The following is an 18,487-nucleotide window of genomic DNA, read 5'->3' on the forward strand; positions in this document are numbered from 1 at the left end:
CGGTCCTGTGACGCAACAGCGTGACCTCATTTAAATTTCGAAACTACGCCCCAGTGTTTACAAGTGTGGAGAAAGAGGACCGTTCCGACTTGTTGTATGTGGAATGATACTAATGAATGTCTTTGTGTCAGTTTATTGTTTAAAATAGGCCGCAAATGTGCGTTTTATATATCTAACACGTGACCTTACCACGTCATTGCACAATTACGTGAGGTCACGCTGTCTCGCTGGCTATTTTTTACTTTTCTTGTCAAAAATGACAATCGTTACGCTAGATAAGACTCTTATGCCTCGTTTGGGATAGTTTAGAGTCCTTTGAAAGTGCAATTTTAAACTGCATTAAAACTGTTAAGTTGTCCATTTTCGATCACTTCTGTTCTGATTACTTTTGGGGGATGGTCTGTGGAGACTGTGGTCTGTGGGTGGGTCTCTCTGCTGTCGGGTGTGACGGGTTTAAATTGACACAAACTAATATTATGTCAGTATGCTTGTGTTGTTAGTAAACATGCTGCAAAGTGTTGTGTAGATGAATATGTAAAAGCTTTCTCTGATATTTTACCGTAATTGATGAAATAAGTGCAACTTTCACACGCTCACAAAATGAAACTAATGAACGAGCAGCGCTTTATTTTTTAAATGAAAGCCTTTACACTGTGGGGTCATGCTAGAAGTCAGAAACGATGTAAAACATTGTGCTCGGTACATCTTGTTAGATAAATATCCGGAGAGTAGGCGGTCATTTGTGGCTGCTTGAACACATTCGACCACATGCACGTTTACACAAAATCAATCCAGTCGAAAGCGTTTTCAACTACCTCTGAATGTGATCAAAAGTGGACAAGCTCAAAACTTTTTGAACACGGTTTACACCTGTCTTTAGCGTCGTCCATTTGTGATTCGATCGACAAAAACGCATCTTAATACCAGGTGTAAACAGTCCCAAATAGTGCAGATAACACAAACACACACGATACCTCTGATACAAAATTCTCTGTAAGCATCACAGGCCGTTTAAAATCACATATTACAATAGAGTGCCGCAGGGATGACGTATTTTTGTAGGGCAACCTGGAAGTTAGCGGGACATGACTTCCCATGCCAGAAAGCAGACTTTTGGATTATCAAAAAAAGCTCTGTGTTTACCAAAGATTTATGACATTTACAGTTGAACACAACTTTTATTCATTTTTAAGTCAAAATTCAGCTCTTTACATTTTTAGTAAACACACTTACACTTCAAAATTCATAAACATTGTGTTCGTCTGTAAAGACTAACTTGTTGGACAAAACGTGTCACATAAACTTTTATTAAACACAAAGCTTATTTTTTGCGATAATCCAAAAGTCTATGTGAAAAATGAATGAGCTTTTTAGCGAGGAAACCCATGTCCCGCTAACTTCCGGGGTTGGATTACAAAAAACCATCATCCCTGCAGCACTCTATTAGCCGCAGATGTGCAAAAAACACGCCTGATGATGTCACAAATAATATTATAATAACTTAAAGTCTCCCCTTTAGCCTCCATTGTTTACATGGGGCTGCTGACTGCACAAAATAAAAGTCTCCTCCAAATAACTTCGCTCAGTTCATGTCATAGCCCTCCTCCATTTTTTCGCAGCTACTTATTACATTCGGTATGGAATATGCTCAGTGGGGCAAAAACCGAGGGTGGTTGGAGTTTTAGGATCGTTGCCAGGGCTTTATCAAATAGCTGATGAAAATGAACTTCGGAATCCAATTAGCCCAAACCCTTTTGGCATCCGTGACCCAAATATTGACAGACTGCAGGCCCTATCCCACTGTGAGAAAATAAACCAATCCAGAATATGTACAGTATGACATAAATACATGTTAAAATGGATGAATTGTTATTTCTTCCACAGGGATACCTTTGAAGCATGGTTTAAATAAACATGGGTATTAAAATAGTCAGTGTGCTGGTAGTGATGAATATGAGAGAAAGTAAAAGGCTTAACTCTATAATTAACAAGTCGGAGTTTCCAAGTCCCTCTGGCAGCCTGACCAACAGGAAGTGGCGAGGATGTGCGCGGACGCCAACCAGAGCCAATTAAAAAAACGGAGCGTGAAACATGTTGCAGCTAACAAGCTCCCTTCCTTGACCTCCCTCACCTTTCGGAGACCTCACTCCGGGAAACACAAGGAACCGGTGGCTGCCACGACCCCGGAGCCCCCCGCCTCTTCCCGTGTGACCACAAGGTCTACAAACACATGCTTCGGTCTCTGAAGCCCAACCACATGGCTTTTTTCGCTGTCGGCTGATGGCAGGATTCCATTGGAGTTAAAACACACCCACCGCAACCTGAATGACTCGGCCATGTTTCCCTGTAATTTATGGGGTTAAATCTGCCTCCGCTTGCCGTAATGGGACTGTGAAAGTTCTTTCCAAGAAGTCGACGCAATAAATAGCCCCTGTATTAATTGGGAGAATTTATGAAGTCGTAAGATAACTCGAATGCACTGTGACCCAAGCAATATAATTAAGTCGGCTATAAAGTGTGGCTAGCTGTAATGAAGCTTGGCTGTGGGTGTAGCGGCCGTTTAAGTTAAGAGATGACTATAAAAAGTGATTAATTAAAGAAAAAACACACACCTGAAGGGAGAGGGGGGACGTGTTGGGCAGAAAGTGTGAAATGGGAGGTCGACACAGCCAGGGTGTTAAGATCGCTGCTCGGGATATGCAAAGCTACATGTTTTCAAAAGTGATTAGTCAATGGGACTGAATGAGATGAAAGCTATTTTTAAACTCACACGCCATCATAAAAATGCAACACTTATGGCTGGACACTTAAAAAAAGTGTAAAAAGTAATGCAACACTCAAAGGTGTTGGTTTAAATGTTGAGGCCTGTAGTAAAGTTTAAAGGAGCTTAAAGCTGGTTTATGCTACGCTGTCAGCATACTAATCTCCAATAAAATATCAAAATGAAAATATGATAAAGTACTTAACTTGAGAACTGAAAATCTCAATACCTCATCCTTACACAGCACTAATAAAAAACCAACAAAAACCCCGCAACCAATCGTTTCTCCTTCTGCCCACTACAGAACCGGTCCTGTCATTGGAGCTCTACAAACATGGACCATATGTGAGTTCAGCGCTGGCAATCAGACTCCATTATGGAGCAGGCGGCTGAGTTCATCAGGAAAAAATTAGCCCGCCACTCGGCCGAGCTCTCCCATTGGCCAGTCCCGCGGAGCGTTCTGTTTGAGGGCACCCCAGACATTCCTGTGGATAATCTTTTCCATTCCTCTGCTCGCTGCAGCGAAGAGAGACCGAATCACTGCACAAGGGCGGCATTGTGAGGCCCCTCCACAGTCGATTTTTAAGTGCTCCCTCTTGCGCACTTCATACAAGCACTTTACCGAAAACCGTTTTCTCACCACTCTGTCAAAAATATATTAATAAAAACGGATTGCCTTTGAAATGACACTGGAACTGAACAGGGGCGCTGTGTTTCTCACGACCTCTTTTCAAGCAAAGTTTTGTTTTGTAGAAAAACTCAAACGATATAAAACCGCTAGTAGCCAAAGTGCCGCCACATCAGTCAGCGTGGTGCGGTTCAGGGAATCACATCTCTCTAGGTGATGTTCCCTTTTTGCCAATGAGCCTACACCATCTTTACTCTCCTGATGTGGATTTCAACCTAGGGCCTGGGGCCACTGGCGAACATTTGTAAACTTCTGAAAGGGGCTGTGAAAATTGTGTATTGTATTTTATTTTTATTAACGAGTAATTTAGCAATTAAAATGGTATACCTGCTAAAAATGAATACGTGCATCATATTTCTTAATCTGCAGAAAAGCTGCTGGTTTATGTGCACCGCTGAGTGTATACACTGCAGGGTACACCCTTAAGGGGGTCAATCACCGGACGCGCAGCTCAGCGGCGCGTCGCGTCTAGGACAACTCGGAGGTATCGTAAACCGGAAGTGCACATTAAAGGCGCTTTAAGCGAATCTGTGAGACGACACTTTTTGTTGATGTTTGAACTGTTTTCAAACAAACGGAGCGTAGCCAACTCCTCCCGCTCCCTTCCATGCTTTCATGAACATACCTAACCCCCAACCCCAAATCCTTCTTGTTGTTTATTGGCTGGAACACTTTGTTTTGTTTCGTGGTGCTGGGTTTGGCCATTGTGTTTTTATTGCAGTTTGTGGAGCCTGGGCTGTCTACAGAGATCGCTTTTTTTACAGTTTGATCAGCGGACAGGCAGCAAGCAGATAGTGAGGAGATGTTTGCTGTATGTAACAAAAAAAATGCAAATTATACGTTAGCAGCCAATGTTAATCGTTGATGATTTGGGACAAATATGATATTATTTAATGTTAAACTATGTGAGTGGCGCGACAGGAATTTGAGCAACTTCCTGAGTCAAAGCTGGGCGCCGCAGACCAGCGCCATGTGCATACTCATAGAAAACAATGTGTTTGATTTTTTTACAACGGCGCAGCACGGCTCTGCTCGTCCAGTGTGCGAACCTCCTTTAGGTAAAAAAAAATTTACAATATAATTTCCCCAAATGTCAGCAGATTTAACATAATTTAATTACCAAATCCTTTTTACCTTCTTCAAAGAAATGTTTATCTTCAAAAAGTTGGGTTTTATCTACAAGGCGTTTAACTTTTTCCCCGCCATTGAAGAATTGAGTCGTCAATTAAGAGAAAACACTTTCCTGCCAATGACGAGTTTCTCCGGCAATCCGTATTTTCACTATTATCCACCAAGTGGCACTCTTACCCAACTTATAAAACCCTTAGGGCAAACAGTTTGAATTCTGTGAATGTTTTGATCATTGCTCTGAATCTGATCTCTATCAAAAGTCCTTCACCAAAACGCAATTATCTCAGCTTTTTGATCAAAATTTTGTATTTTTTTAAAAACCTGCCCATATTTGAGAGGTGATAAAAAGAGAACAAATGCAGGTAGAATGAAACATCATAATGCTGGTGCTGGCTGGCAAATTTTTTAAAGAACCCTGGGGGAAAGAGTTAATTTAAGCATTTGGAGAACTTTTACAGCATCTGGAAAACTGATTTCACTTAAAAAGTAACAATGCTTTATCACTTTAACTAATTTACGAATTTAGTAATAATAACAAGTTTCTGGTAAAAAGGTTCACTGAAAAGTGACAATTTTGTAACAAACAGATCAGGGCACCGCTCACTTCCAAAGTATTGTTTGTTTCTTACTATGGAAGTCAATGGTGACATTTATTCAGGTTTGGAGCAACTTGAGGGTGATTAATGATGACAGAATTTTCAGCAGAAGAGGACATCACCTACTTACATAGGCAGAGTTTCGTGTTTGTGCTTGAGGGGCAAATACCGGCAAACAAGGGTACTGCAATACTTTGAGATTAGCGAGAGAGTGCGGCTTCTTTAAAACCATTTTAGCCTCAAGTCTACCCATTAAAATATTAAGATAAGACAAATAAAATTATGAATTCTCATATTTCCATTTCATTACTAGCTCAGATAAATTCATAATTGGCTCTGGTTTAGGGGGGCAGTGCCCGGAAACTCCGCCTATGCCAATTTAGGGGTGGTCTACAAACACTGATTTTGACAATGACAGAGCACTGCTTTAAAGTGTTATTATGGTCACCAACAAACAAGGAACAGGCTTCGAGAACACATCCACTCAACCAAAAAGATTTACGGCAACACGTTCCCCAATTAGAAACACGGTCATTACTACTTCTATAAAAGAGCGACTCCAGTAAGACTGGCCTTCAATGCAGCCTCGCACCAAACCGCAGGGTTTCCACAGTAACCATTTCTCAGAGACTGCTCAGCACCATGCAGGCTTTTAAAAGACTGTTTCTCCTCTATTATGGGCTGTGGAAAAAACAATATGTAGACAGAAATCATTTTTATAGGCAAACTCATTTTCGCAGCCGAACCTCTCAGAAGTGTCTCGAGACAATAACAGTCTTTTGCGGAAACATTTAACATTTTAAACAAACAACAATGTCAGAGAAACCTGTGCACGTACAGCTCCAAGCACCAAATAACCAAAGCCAAACATCCCTTGAAACACATATTCAGTGAGGTATAAAAGTCTGAGACCACTAGTAAACAAGGCTATCTTGCAATTTTGTAATGTAATGGTTTTTTTATAAGTAATATTATCAGCATTACAATTTAAATGAATAATTAATATGATTTTCAAAATAAAAGTTCTTGGTAGGCTCATTCAAAGCAGTCAACAGTAAAAAAAAATGCATACATTTTATTAGCAGTGTTGGGGGTAAAGCACTACAATTAACGTCCATTACGTATTACTTAACTGAAGTAACGCATTACTTTTTAAATGTACACATTAGGGCTGTTACGATTAATTGTGCAAATGTGCGTTTTCTCAATGTATGAATTTGAATGAATTACGGTGAAATCCGAGCACATCCAAAACCCATAGGGCGCTCTCGTGCAGAAACTCCAATTGTGACACAAAAGAAGTAGCATTACAAACGCTATTCCAGGAAATGTCTAGAAGAATATTTATATCGCCGTTCTTCAGATTGTTTCAGGTATTTTCATGATAATAAAGAATATTTTGAATGATTTTGTTCAACGAGTGTTGCTGTTTAAATGCACGTTATAAAAGACTCCGACTCATAATGATTATAGATTGATAAGAACTTCTTACTGACCAAAACGCCATAATAAACGCACAAGCTGTGCATGAAACACAAAATCGGAGCCTTGCGATTCAGAATCGATTTTAGACAGGTCTTTTTAATGGGACACACGATTTATCGTTACAGCCCTAGTACACATTAATATTTGAGTTACTTTAAAAAAAAAAATGAATACAAGTTACTTTTTTAGTTTAATTAATTCAATAAAAAAATGTACTGAATTAAACTAAACATAGTCAGATTATGCACTCTATGTGTTCACGCTTGTGTGCGAACAGTTTGAATAAAAAATGAAGATGGCAGGCCAGAGCTCGACATTTTTGTGATGAAATATGCAATTTCTGAATGCAGAACTTTTCAGTCATAAAAACACCTGCAAGGAATGAAAGAGATCAAGCCTCATCCAAGAAAAAGTAATGCAAATGTAACTAAAAAGTAACCTAAGCATTACTTTTCATGAAAAGTAACTAAGTAACGCAATTAGTAAAAATTTTTGGGAGTAACTTAATATTGCATTACTTTTAAAAGTAACTTTCCCCAACACTGTTTATTAGTGCTATTGGCGCTGCTGATAACCCTGTGGTACAGATACCACAAGTGTGCTTACGTTGACCCAAGTTCGATTCCTCCGTCTCTGAGGTCCTTTGCCGATGCCGCTTCCCAAACTCCACCACTTTGATTCTACTCTCTACACATTTCCGTCTAAATAAAGGCACAAAATACCCCAAAAACACAACTTTAAAAACAATGTATTAGTGCCCTAAAACTAGTGCAGAATGCCGATAAAAACATTTCCTAATTTTACACCAAAACCTTTCAAATCAAACTTCACAGGTTACGTTGTGCGTTTACTGTTGCGTGCAAACAGAGAGATAAGTTAAGGAAACACTTCAACACGTAAGCCAACAGTAGAACGTTTCCCACATGCCGCAGGAGCGCTGGAATGTGCAGTAGACTGCTACAGTCAGTGCTGCCTCATGAGGATTCCTCAGAGGTGATGAGAAAGGGAACCCTGCTGAATATGTAGCCGGTGCTAACATGTCCATCATGTGCCTGGCCCCTTGAACCAGCAAAACAAACTGTAAATCATAAACTACAGCACCATAACACATGGTGGGTGCTAGACTCCAGCTTAGATTAGAAGGCGTGTTTGTGTGTGTATGTAAACGCATGTGGCGCAAGATGTATCTTGTTTCCTGGAGACTCTACATACAAGACCAGACATAACTGACGTGAGTTATGGGGTAGGCATGGTTGGAAATCTGTTTAGGGGCTCAAAATATGACCTTAATGCACTGATTTATGCATGCTTTTTGAATGCTCTTCAAAGCACAGACCATGAGGTTTCATGGGAATGTTTTATTTGCACACAATGCAGAAGTATTTTGCCAAATGTGGAGTTACTGCTAAAAGTTTAAGAACTGTGCGAGGAGTCTTAAACATTTCTGCAGTTTTGAATATGATGATAAATCTGATGTTTATATGCATCCTTGTGTGTTTTTTTTACCTGTAGATAGCCTGCGCTGATGAAGAGGACACATGCCGCTGAAACACGTACATGCTTCTGGTCGTCCTCTATGAGGGTGCGGAGGAATCGAGCACTGGGGCTTCAGGAACCCTACAGGAGGTACAAAGAAAACATCATCAAACATTACCATCAAAAGCATGCTGAATACACTTCTGCACATTATGATGGCGACCCTGAAAAGTTTTTATTACTCAGAGGTTGCTCTTTTATAGCTCAGGAGACTTAATGGAAAAAAGACACATGGGGTCTTCTCTCAAGAGAAACATCAGAAAAGCATAATGCCTCCATTTTATCTTACTGTTGCCGAGGAGAAAAAAAGCAAGATATTAAAGAGATGAATGCTGGCGTTTAATAGATGAGCCTGTCAGAGCAGATACTTATTTGCCCTTTACAATCAAAACTGATCTTTAAAGGGGCGATGCCTCTCTCAACTCATTCTGGCCCTCTCTATGCACCATCCGACCCCTCACATTTCCAGCTCTGCCCTGTTCTGTGACCCACAACCCCAGAGGTGGCTGGCCCCGCAGGCCGGGATGGAAGGGGGGAAAGAGCCAGGGGAGAACTAGGAGTTTGAGAGATCAAGAGGTGGATGAGTCAAAATGTGAAAAAGGGCGGATAAGACAGGCATGCCTCCGGGGTTGTGGCGGGACGCCATACCATGTATTTCAGGGGTCTTGGGTCAGTTCTTAAACTGAGACCTTTTCTGGGGAACAATATGTTAACTGATATCATGTGGTGAGAGCATACACTGTAAAAAATTCATGTTGCACTTTTAAGTTTAATCAACTTGCATCAAACAAATTAAAGGGACACCCCACTTTTTTTGAAAATATATTATACAGCTCCCCTAGAGTTAAACATTTGATTTTTACCGTTTTGGAATCCATTCAGCTGATCTCCAGGTCTGGCGGTACCATTTTTAGCATAGCTTAGCATAATTCATTGAATCTGATTAGACCATTAGCATCGTGCAAAAATATAATCAAAGAGTTTCAATATTTTTCCTATTATAAACTTGACTCTTCTGTAGTTACATTGTGTACTAAAACCGACGGAAAATTAAAAGTTGCGATTTTCTAGGATGATATGACAGGGACTATACTCTCATTCTGGCGTAATAATCAAGGACTTTGCTGCCGTAACATGGCTGCAGCAGGCGCAGTGATATTATGCAGCGCCTGAAAATAGTCCCCTGCTATTGAATGTAACCAAGGGGACTATTTTCAGGCAGTGCATAATATCAGTACGCCCGCTGCAGCTATGTTACAGCAGCAAAGTCCTTGATTATTACGCCAGAATGAGAGTATAGTCCCTGTCATATCATCCTAGAAAATCGCAACTTTTAATTTTCCGTCAGTCTTATTACACGACGTAACTACGGAAGCGTCAAGTTTTAAAAAGGAAAAATATCAAAACTCTTTGGTAATTTATTAGTACGATGCTAATGGTCTAATCAGATTCAATAGATTATGCTAAGCTATGCTAAAAGTGCTAGCGCCAGACCCGGAGATCAGCTGAATGGATTCCAAAACGGTAAAAAAAATCTAATGTTTAACTCTAAGAGAGCTGGAAAATGACAATATTTTCAAAAAAAAGTGAAGTGTCCCTTTAAGTTGAATTAGCTTAAGTTATTTCAACTTTATTTTTATAATTTATAGCAACTCCTCACTAGTCAAGAAAGTTGAAATGAATTGTAAATTCAAGTTGATTAATCTTAAAAATTTAAAATGCAACAAGAAAATGTTACAGTGTACAAGAGCAGTGGTTCCCAACCTTTTTAGCCCCAAGTACCCCCACAGCCCTATCAATAAGGCTCAAGTACCCCTTCATCTAAACTAAACCAAAGTTGTGTTTTAAAGACAAATAATTAGTAATATTAATTAACTAATTAATTTTAAACTTTAAAGTAAAAATCACTGACTGATGAAGCATGTTTATTTCAACAAACCACCAGTGTTTGTATTTTATCAGCTCATTTGCATTTAAAAGACACACCCAAAACGGCACATTTTTGCTCAGTCCTACAAAATGTCAATTTTGACATGCTATAATTAATTATCTTTAGGGTGTTTTGAGATAAAACTTCACATACGGACTCTGGGAACGCCAAAGACTTATTTTAAAAATTTAAAAAAAATCATCATATGACCCCTTTAAGGGCCAGATTTACTAACAGCTGCGCAAACCATCATTTTGCCGTTAAAAAACGACTGAACTTACTAAAGACACGCAGTAGATATTTAGCTCTGAAAGGGTGTTATTTTTGCGACCTTATGCATATGCATTTGTAGAAGTTTTTCTTTTAGAAGCGACATTAATGGTTGGAAAGTATTACATTTTGGCAGAGGAACATACTTTTTTAAAAATATAAAAATATATAGTTTTGCCAAACCTATGCTGTGTTTAATTTGCTGAAGAAAAGAGGAGGAGAAGTCACAAGGAGAAGTCAAATCAGGTTTTTCAAAACTTCTTTAACCCTTCATCTTGCGTCCTCCGGGTGCTTTTACTTAGCTGGAACTTCATACTCCGCAGTCCGCATTTTCATTGCGATGTCCTGCCGAGGTTTCTGTACTAATTTGCGCTGCTCTTAGTAGATGGAAATGTGCTTATGTCATTATTGTGCCTGTGTATTTAATTTGCGCCTTTGTAGTAAATCACACGTAAATCGTTCTTGAGTTGGACATCGCTATTGCGTTTTGGAGCATGCAACGCATTTACTCACGACGGCTAATAATATTAATAAGATTAAAATTACATTTAGATCTAAAGTTGTCCTTTTTACAATGCTTTCCTCACAAAAATCAATCTTATATCAATGACTGGACAAACGAAAGACATTTTTATTAAAAGTAAATGAGATCAAAGCAAAATCTAAATCTTTTCGCGTACCCCCTGGAAGCTCTTCACGTACCCCCTGGGGTACGCGTACCCCCGGTTGGGAATCACTGTACAAGAGCACTATCTGCAAGGGTTTGTTCATTATTTAAGCATCACCAAAATTAACTGGAAAAATTACAGGTTGAAAACAGGTGGTCCAAAGTGAATTCATTCTGACACAAACCAAACTTTTTCCACAAGTCAGTTAAGGATGCACAATGGCTCTGAGTCTGAGCCAATAAGGGACAAGTAGAGGGAGCCTGTGCTGAATGTGCACCGAATGATCTTAAAAAGCTCGTAGACCTTTCAGTTCGCAGCGAATATGAAGAGAGAAGGGCAGCCGCAACCCCGTTCTGGTCCCTGCTCAATAAAACTCCTTTACTTCCACTATGAAAGACATGTCATTCCAGATGAGCTCAGCCAATGACATTTAAAACAGGCACAGAGATATTGAATTAGTTCCCCATGATAAGCTGGCTCGGATGCTGATGCTCTGGTCGGGCAGGGGGATGGGGACGTGTGGTTCAGAAAATAGACAAACTGCTTGTTAGGCACCTTCTGCTTGATTAAAATGACAAAAAATGTGGAAAATGTCAGACATGGCCGAAGACCCTTTGAGACGATATGATGGCAAGGGGACACAGGTGATATGAGCTCATCTTTATGAGAACGGTAGAAAAATACTAAAATAAAACTAAACAGAACTTGTGTTTCTTAAAAAAATAAATATGAAAATATATCTATCAAAATATAAAAAAAATGAAATGAAAATATTTTTATTGTTTACTGAACATCAACTTATACAAAACACACATGCTGATATGCTGTTCTTTATTGTGTTACACAGTTTCCCATGTTTCCAATATTTTTGGGGGACGTGTTAGCACACAAGTTGCTTTTTAATTTTAATGTCCTTTCAGAAGTTAATATAATTAAATATGGTAACACTTTATAATAAGGTTATTTTGTTAAGATTAGTTAATGCATCAGCGATGATTAAGTAAACCATGAGTGAATTTTTATTTTTTGGTAAGGTATCCCTTTAAGAAAGCTCAAAGTGTAAACATTAATGCTCTTCCAAATTAAACCAGTAATCTGGTTTATAAAAACGAACTGAAAGCTTAACAAGTGGCTGCAATATGCATCAATGAACAATCGGCATCATGTGAAAATCACAAGAGATTATAGGAGAACTAATAAAAGCATGAGCTGATTATAAATCAGGTGATTAGTCCACGCTTCTGTACAGAGGAACACATTTCTTTTTGTATTTCTAAATGTATTTTTTCTGCATTTTCCATTAAAAAAATATTAAAAAGTTTGGAAAGCCATGCTCTAGAACCCCCTTCACAGAGCATGTTGTATTCCAGAAAAATCTTGCTAAAAGTTGCTAGTGTGCCTTCTGTGTGAACGCAAACACGTCCTGTAATTGATTCTGGAATCGCTCCCATAAAGGACTGGAATGAAGCAGAGATCAGGAAGCTTGTCACTATTCACGCTAAAGCTGAGATCACTTGCTGGCTTAATGAAACAGGACGGCATGCATTTGGTATCTCGAGTGAAAAATCATGGATAATAAGCAAACTTAACACGCTGGGGAAAAAATCTAATCAAGTGCATGCATGCTAAAAAAATACAATAAATGCTGCATCACGTGTCTTAATGGGATCTTATGGGATGTGTGATTCTGGAAAATTATTGGCAATGAAATAAAATCAAATGTATTTTCCTTAATCTGTGTGCAAAGAGGTCACACTTTACCCAGAATGTGAATCAGACCAGCAAGTATAAAAGCAAATTAAGCACGTAGTATTAGGTTTTAAGTGAATAGGTGATAATCTGTGATGGCCATCAAAATGAATCTAGGCCATAGCAACATGTTTCCCAGCTGTATATCCCTCCCTTGTTTCCCGACTTAGCTGGTCAGTCAGGCCCATTAGCTCGTGTCTAAAACCCCCGACGGAGTGAATCACCTTTATTTTGGCAAAGCAGAATCAGTATTGTGTAACCGGTGAAGGGCGGACAATGACACATGCCCACTTGCTCGGAGCGATGTCACTGAATATTACCACGTTAACACATGAGCTAACGCTCCCAGTCAAGCTTGGCTTTTCCAAAAACATGGGTAATGGAAAGGACAGGGAGCACCAAAAAAAGCAAAAAGAAAGAGGAAGTTCTCCACCACACCGCCAAAACAACAATATATTGAAAACAAACACTCTTCAATATCTGCTTAAAGACAGAAGTTTACCAAAAATACATAAAGTTGGATATAAATTAGGCCCTAAACTTAAAGTCAACCTGTAGTCGATAATTCATCACTTATAACTCATCTTTGAGAATCATAATAGCATATGTAAAAGTAATTTCTTTGTGTTTTAAAACAGCTTGAATGTAACTTTACGCCCTTGCCTCATTTAGTATATACTGATCTATGAATACCTCCACTATTTCACACCACCTCGGACCATATATATAAATGGATGCTACATTAGGCAGTTTTAGACGCATGCAAGTCTGGTTTCACACAATGCATACGGGAACTGCGTGTTTGCAGCACAATTTTTTAGCGCTGATTTTAACAGGTTAAAGCATTCACACTTGCACGTGTGAGCATCTCAGAAGCACAGCTGCAATTAGGGGTGGGCGATAAATCGCCTGCGACTCTCATGCGCATCTCATCAGTAAAGCCGGTTGTCTTTGGAAAACTCAAATTTTTTTGAGAAAATACATAAGGGATGCATCGAAAGGAAAATTCTTGGCCGAAGCTGAACAAAATGAAACACTCAAGGCCAATTTTTTTTTCATTTTCCTAATTATTTTGCCAATTTTCTCACCATTGCACAAGTTATAAGTCCTTCTTACTATATTCATTTCATATTATTTAACAATGATATTTGTTTTAACATCCCAGCAGTCATTATAGGGCCTTTTACACGTGGTCATTTCTCTAGTGAGATAGATATCTGACTTGTTAAAACTGTCTTACATTCAACCACATAAATGAGTCTTTGCTAAACATACATTAATCCAATCACAAAATGCGAATAACCTATTTATTACTCTGCCCCAATGAAACTTGCAACGACGCTTTTATGCAACACTGTACTGTATGTTGAGCAGCAGACGTGCACATGCATGCACGGTCAAGCACAATGCACGACGAGCAACGGGAGAGAGTGAGACAGCGGCAAGATTGACAGGAGATGACAAAGGAAAAAGCGCTTGGATCTGACAAAAAGCTTTTTTATTTCTTGTTATAAGCGTGTTTGTCATTGTAGGACTTTACTGGTTGTAGGAAGTTTTTATTACATACTGCTGACAGTCTTTGTTACTCCTCTTGTTATCATGAGATGAAACGCTAAACAAAGTCTTATGTTTTTTTTTGTGCTTGTGCATTCAGCAGATACCCACGATCGTCGCCATGTATTTATCATACGCTGGATTCAGGATGTCTTGATTTTAAATTATGTAGGAAACTTGTAGTGCTGTATGTTTGCATGTCTTTCTCTAACACTTTTTAAATGCTTACCAACATGTTTGCTGCATTTGCGCAGTTCTAACTCGGCGCTTGTTGCTATTTGATCGTGTCTTCAAGTACCTCATTGTTCGGTAAAATTTATTCAGTCTTTTTACAGGTTCGGCCGAACACCGAAAATAAGGTTTTTGTTATTTTCGGCAGAATAATTGTGGTTACCGAACAATCGATGCATCCTTAAAGCACATGCAATGATGTTGAATTGTCACACGTTTTGTCGAAAAGCATATTAACACACCACATAGACATATAAACAAAAACATATAAATAAACAAAACAAAAAATTTTATTTCACTACGTTTTCTGGTTTATTGATTACACATAAAGCCATAGCTTTATTTGCAGCCCTTTACAGGTTCTGCCATGTAACTGACTGGGTATTTCGAGTATATGGCTATTGTGATAAAGACAGTACAGAAGACAAGCACATGACTACATAATATGATTTTAATGGAGTAGTTTCGCCACAAAATGACATTACACTTTAACGTTTAAATTAGTAGCCACAAAGCTATTATAGCTATGTAGACCTTTAATTAATGGGTTTTAATCAAAAACTTGCATGTAAACAATGTGCATAGATACGTATTATCTGAAACAATCTCAATGTCTTGATAAATTAAGATGAAGTAATCTGTCTTTTAACAGCTCCGCTGGTCTGAAGCTTTATATTTCAGCCTGGCACAAATCTCTGATTAGAGTCAACTTTAATCTTTCTGCCGATAAGACTTTCGAGAGAGAGAGTGTTTGTATCCTGAATCCAATCAGAGTTATTTTTCTGACAATCTGTGAACAGTAAATATGTGATGGACTGCCTCATTAAAACACTGCTCTGATACAGCACAGCCGTCTTATAAACAGAACTTCACATAAAGAATATTTAATCCAAACATAAAATAAGGCAGTTAAGTAGCCATCAAGTACAGTCAGCCAGTCTTTTAAATTATACAAGATGGTGCAAATGGCCAAATTTGAATGAGGTATTCTAGACACCTATATTAGAATATGCAAAAATTTAATTTCATCCAAGTTAAGGACAATTATGTCATCAAAACCGTGGCTTTGTGGTTAGCAAACACCCTCCAGACATGTTAAGCCACAGTGCTCATGCAGAATATGCATCATAAATCCAGCCTACGTCTCTTAAACATGTCTGTATCTCATTGCCCCTCTTTACTGTCTCTGTGAACAAAACATGGCAAAAAGCCCAACAGTATTTAAGTCATAAAATGTTATTTTAAAGCACTGCTTATAAAAATTCAGATTCTGCTAGACCAGAGGGACAACAGAAGGTCAAAGGGTCCCTGTAAGAGATGGGAACTACTGCTCTGCTAGAAAATGCTTAAATCTCACTGTGGAAACCCTGTTTAACATCAAAGTATAGCAGAGGTTCACATGTGTCATCACAAGCATCAAGAGGAGGAATGAGAAACTTGGTTCTTCCTAGTCCCACAGAGCATGAAATTATTTAAATAAGCAAAATATTACAGAAGCCCAAAACAGCAACATTAGCTGAACCACCATGACCAATTGTTACGCCCTGTTCACTTTACAAGCGACACAATCCCATTCATTTTAATGGAGATTTGGTGATTTCCGGCGTCACAAACGAATGTTGCTGACCGGATGGAGCCACAACATTGATAACACTTTAACTTTATGCAAATGATGAGCGACTAATAATGCAAAATAAGAGTGGAATTCACGTCATCTATCTTTCGTCAGTTACTGAGGCTGTGACCGAAACCGCCTACTGTAGGGAAGTAGGCAAGTAGTATGTTAGAGTTCATAGTATTCGAAAAACAGGACACAAAAAATACCCAGCAAGATCCCGAAGTGCTCATTTGATGGACACTTTGCTATCCTGTTATCTAACGAAGACGACGACAGAGGGTGTTGTTTTATTCAAAAATGCACGAAAGTGGTAACGCGGCTGTATTGAAATGCAAATTGTGTTTAAATTGCGCTTGTTTAATGTCATTCCAGTTAACAACTAACTTGTTGTTATTACGACGTATGTCACATGATGTATCAACATGACGGATATAGTACGTCCGAATTCATTCATACTTTCATATTCATACTATATAGTATCTACTGTTTTAATGGTCGATGAGTAGGTACTTGATATAATTCAGTACCTGCAGTCACAGTATGCGATTTCAAACACAGCCTAAAGGGGGTCGCACACCGGACGCGCAGCTCAGCGCCTCGTCGCGTCTAGGACAACTCGGAGGTATCGTACACCGGAAGTGCAAATTAAATAGCGCAAGCTTAGTCAGATAGCGTTTACTTCAAAATGCAAAAATATATACGTTAGCAGCCAATGTTAGTCGTTAATGATTTGGGACAAAAATGATATTATATAACGTTAAACTATGTGAGTGTCTCTCTGTGACGCGACAGGGATTAGAGCAACTTCCTGAGTCGTAGCTGGGCGACGGTGTAGGTATACTCATAGAAAATAATGTGTTCGAGTTTTTTAGAATGGCGTGGCGGTGCGTGTCCGGTGTGCGACCCCCTTGAGAGTACAGTTACTTGTTTGTCTAAGTGTGTTACTAGGACAACAAGAATTTGAAACGCCTCCTAACGACTACACTGAAAGAGACGGACGAAAAACAGCGACATAGTCGCTGGTATTGTGCACACAGCATGAAGTACCATTCACACTTTAAAGATAACCACAACGATAACTATATTAGTTATAATAACCAGCAGTAGGGCTGTCAAATTTTAATTCGAATTTCGAATATTCGTCGAATGTAAAAAAAATATGCATATTCGAACGTAAGACTTTGCATTCGAATTTATCTGTGTCAGGAAGCTCACGCAACGTTATGATGACGTAACTGACGCGGATTGTTATACAGAGCGTTAGCGGCTCAGCCAACTATGCGGAGCAAGCCAGCGTTATTCATTTGAAAAATAGCAAGAAAAGACAGTGGGGATTACGAGTCGGACAGAATACGTATTAAAAGGGCTGTGTGATGCTTCTTTGGTTTTTGGAGCATCAACTGGAATTCAACCGCAAAGTGAAACTAGCTGAGATGACAGAATTAGTGTCGTCTGGTTCTAAATGCAGTTTTAAAGTTTAAAATAACTGATCAACACGAAAGTGCCATAATACAGCTGCTTGTTTAGCAACCTTAAAACCATATTGTGCATCTGAGTCCACAACGCATATGAGAGAGTTGCAATGTAGCGCCGCGGTGGCTTTATTTTTATAACTGACTGGAAACTTGACTTTCACCTGGACATTTGATATGCAAGTTTTTCATCAACATTATCTGCGTGAAATATAAACATGATGATCATCTGCCAACTCGACTGTTTCAGTACGTTTCTAATTACGGAGAGTCTGCTTTATTAACGGCTTCGCTCTGCACGTAAGTTAAACATTTCTGTTCTGTACTTTATTACTCGCTTATATTTCTACATATTTTCAACCAAGGAACATTCAAAATATAATATACGTTGTTGTGAATCGCGTTTAAGCTTGACAAAATTTAAATGACTAATGATCTTTCCCACTTATTTTGGCTTAAATAAAGATTCATTCGTTTTCATACTTTATTAGAAACACGTACATGTATCTACTTATATAGTATATAAAATGGCCTATATTAATATGCATTGTCTATGTATGGCATTCGTTTTGTACATTTACAGGTGCACAAATATACTGGTTAATTTTGATTTCATTAAGACACTGTTGTGTTCTGTATTAACTGAGGCTCTGTAATTTTCTTTTTAAATTTAATTAATGTACGGTACATAAAATAATTTGTAAATGTATACATGGATAGTTTCTTGACTATGTTTGTGTTAATAGCCTATACACGCTGGCTGTTGAGGCATTTTGCACTTCCAGATATCTATGTGCA

General features: G+C 38.7%; 1 protein-coding gene across 2 annotated transcripts in view; it reads right to left on the reverse strand.

The window, feature by feature from the left end:
- The window catches only part of rxraa (retinoid X receptor, alpha a), a 203,957-nt gene that overhangs the window by 88,869 nt on the left and 96,601 nt on the right, over positions 1 to 18,487 (reverse strand). For both annotated transcript variants that reach the window (XM_055179410.2, XM_055179409.2), the window contains exon 3: positions 8,168 to 8,278. In XM_055179410.2, coding sequence (XP_055035385.2) covers positions 8,168 to 8,278 — 111 coding nt within the window. The remainder of the gene's footprint in view (positions 1 to 8,167; positions 8,279 to 18,487) is intronic.

This window comes from Misgurnus anguillicaudatus, chromosome 9 (assembly GCF_027580225.2).
Source record: "Misgurnus anguillicaudatus chromosome 9, ASM2758022v2, whole genome shotgun sequence".
Taxonomy (NCBI): Eukaryota; Metazoa; Chordata; class Actinopteri; order Cypriniformes; family Cobitidae; genus Misgurnus; species Misgurnus anguillicaudatus.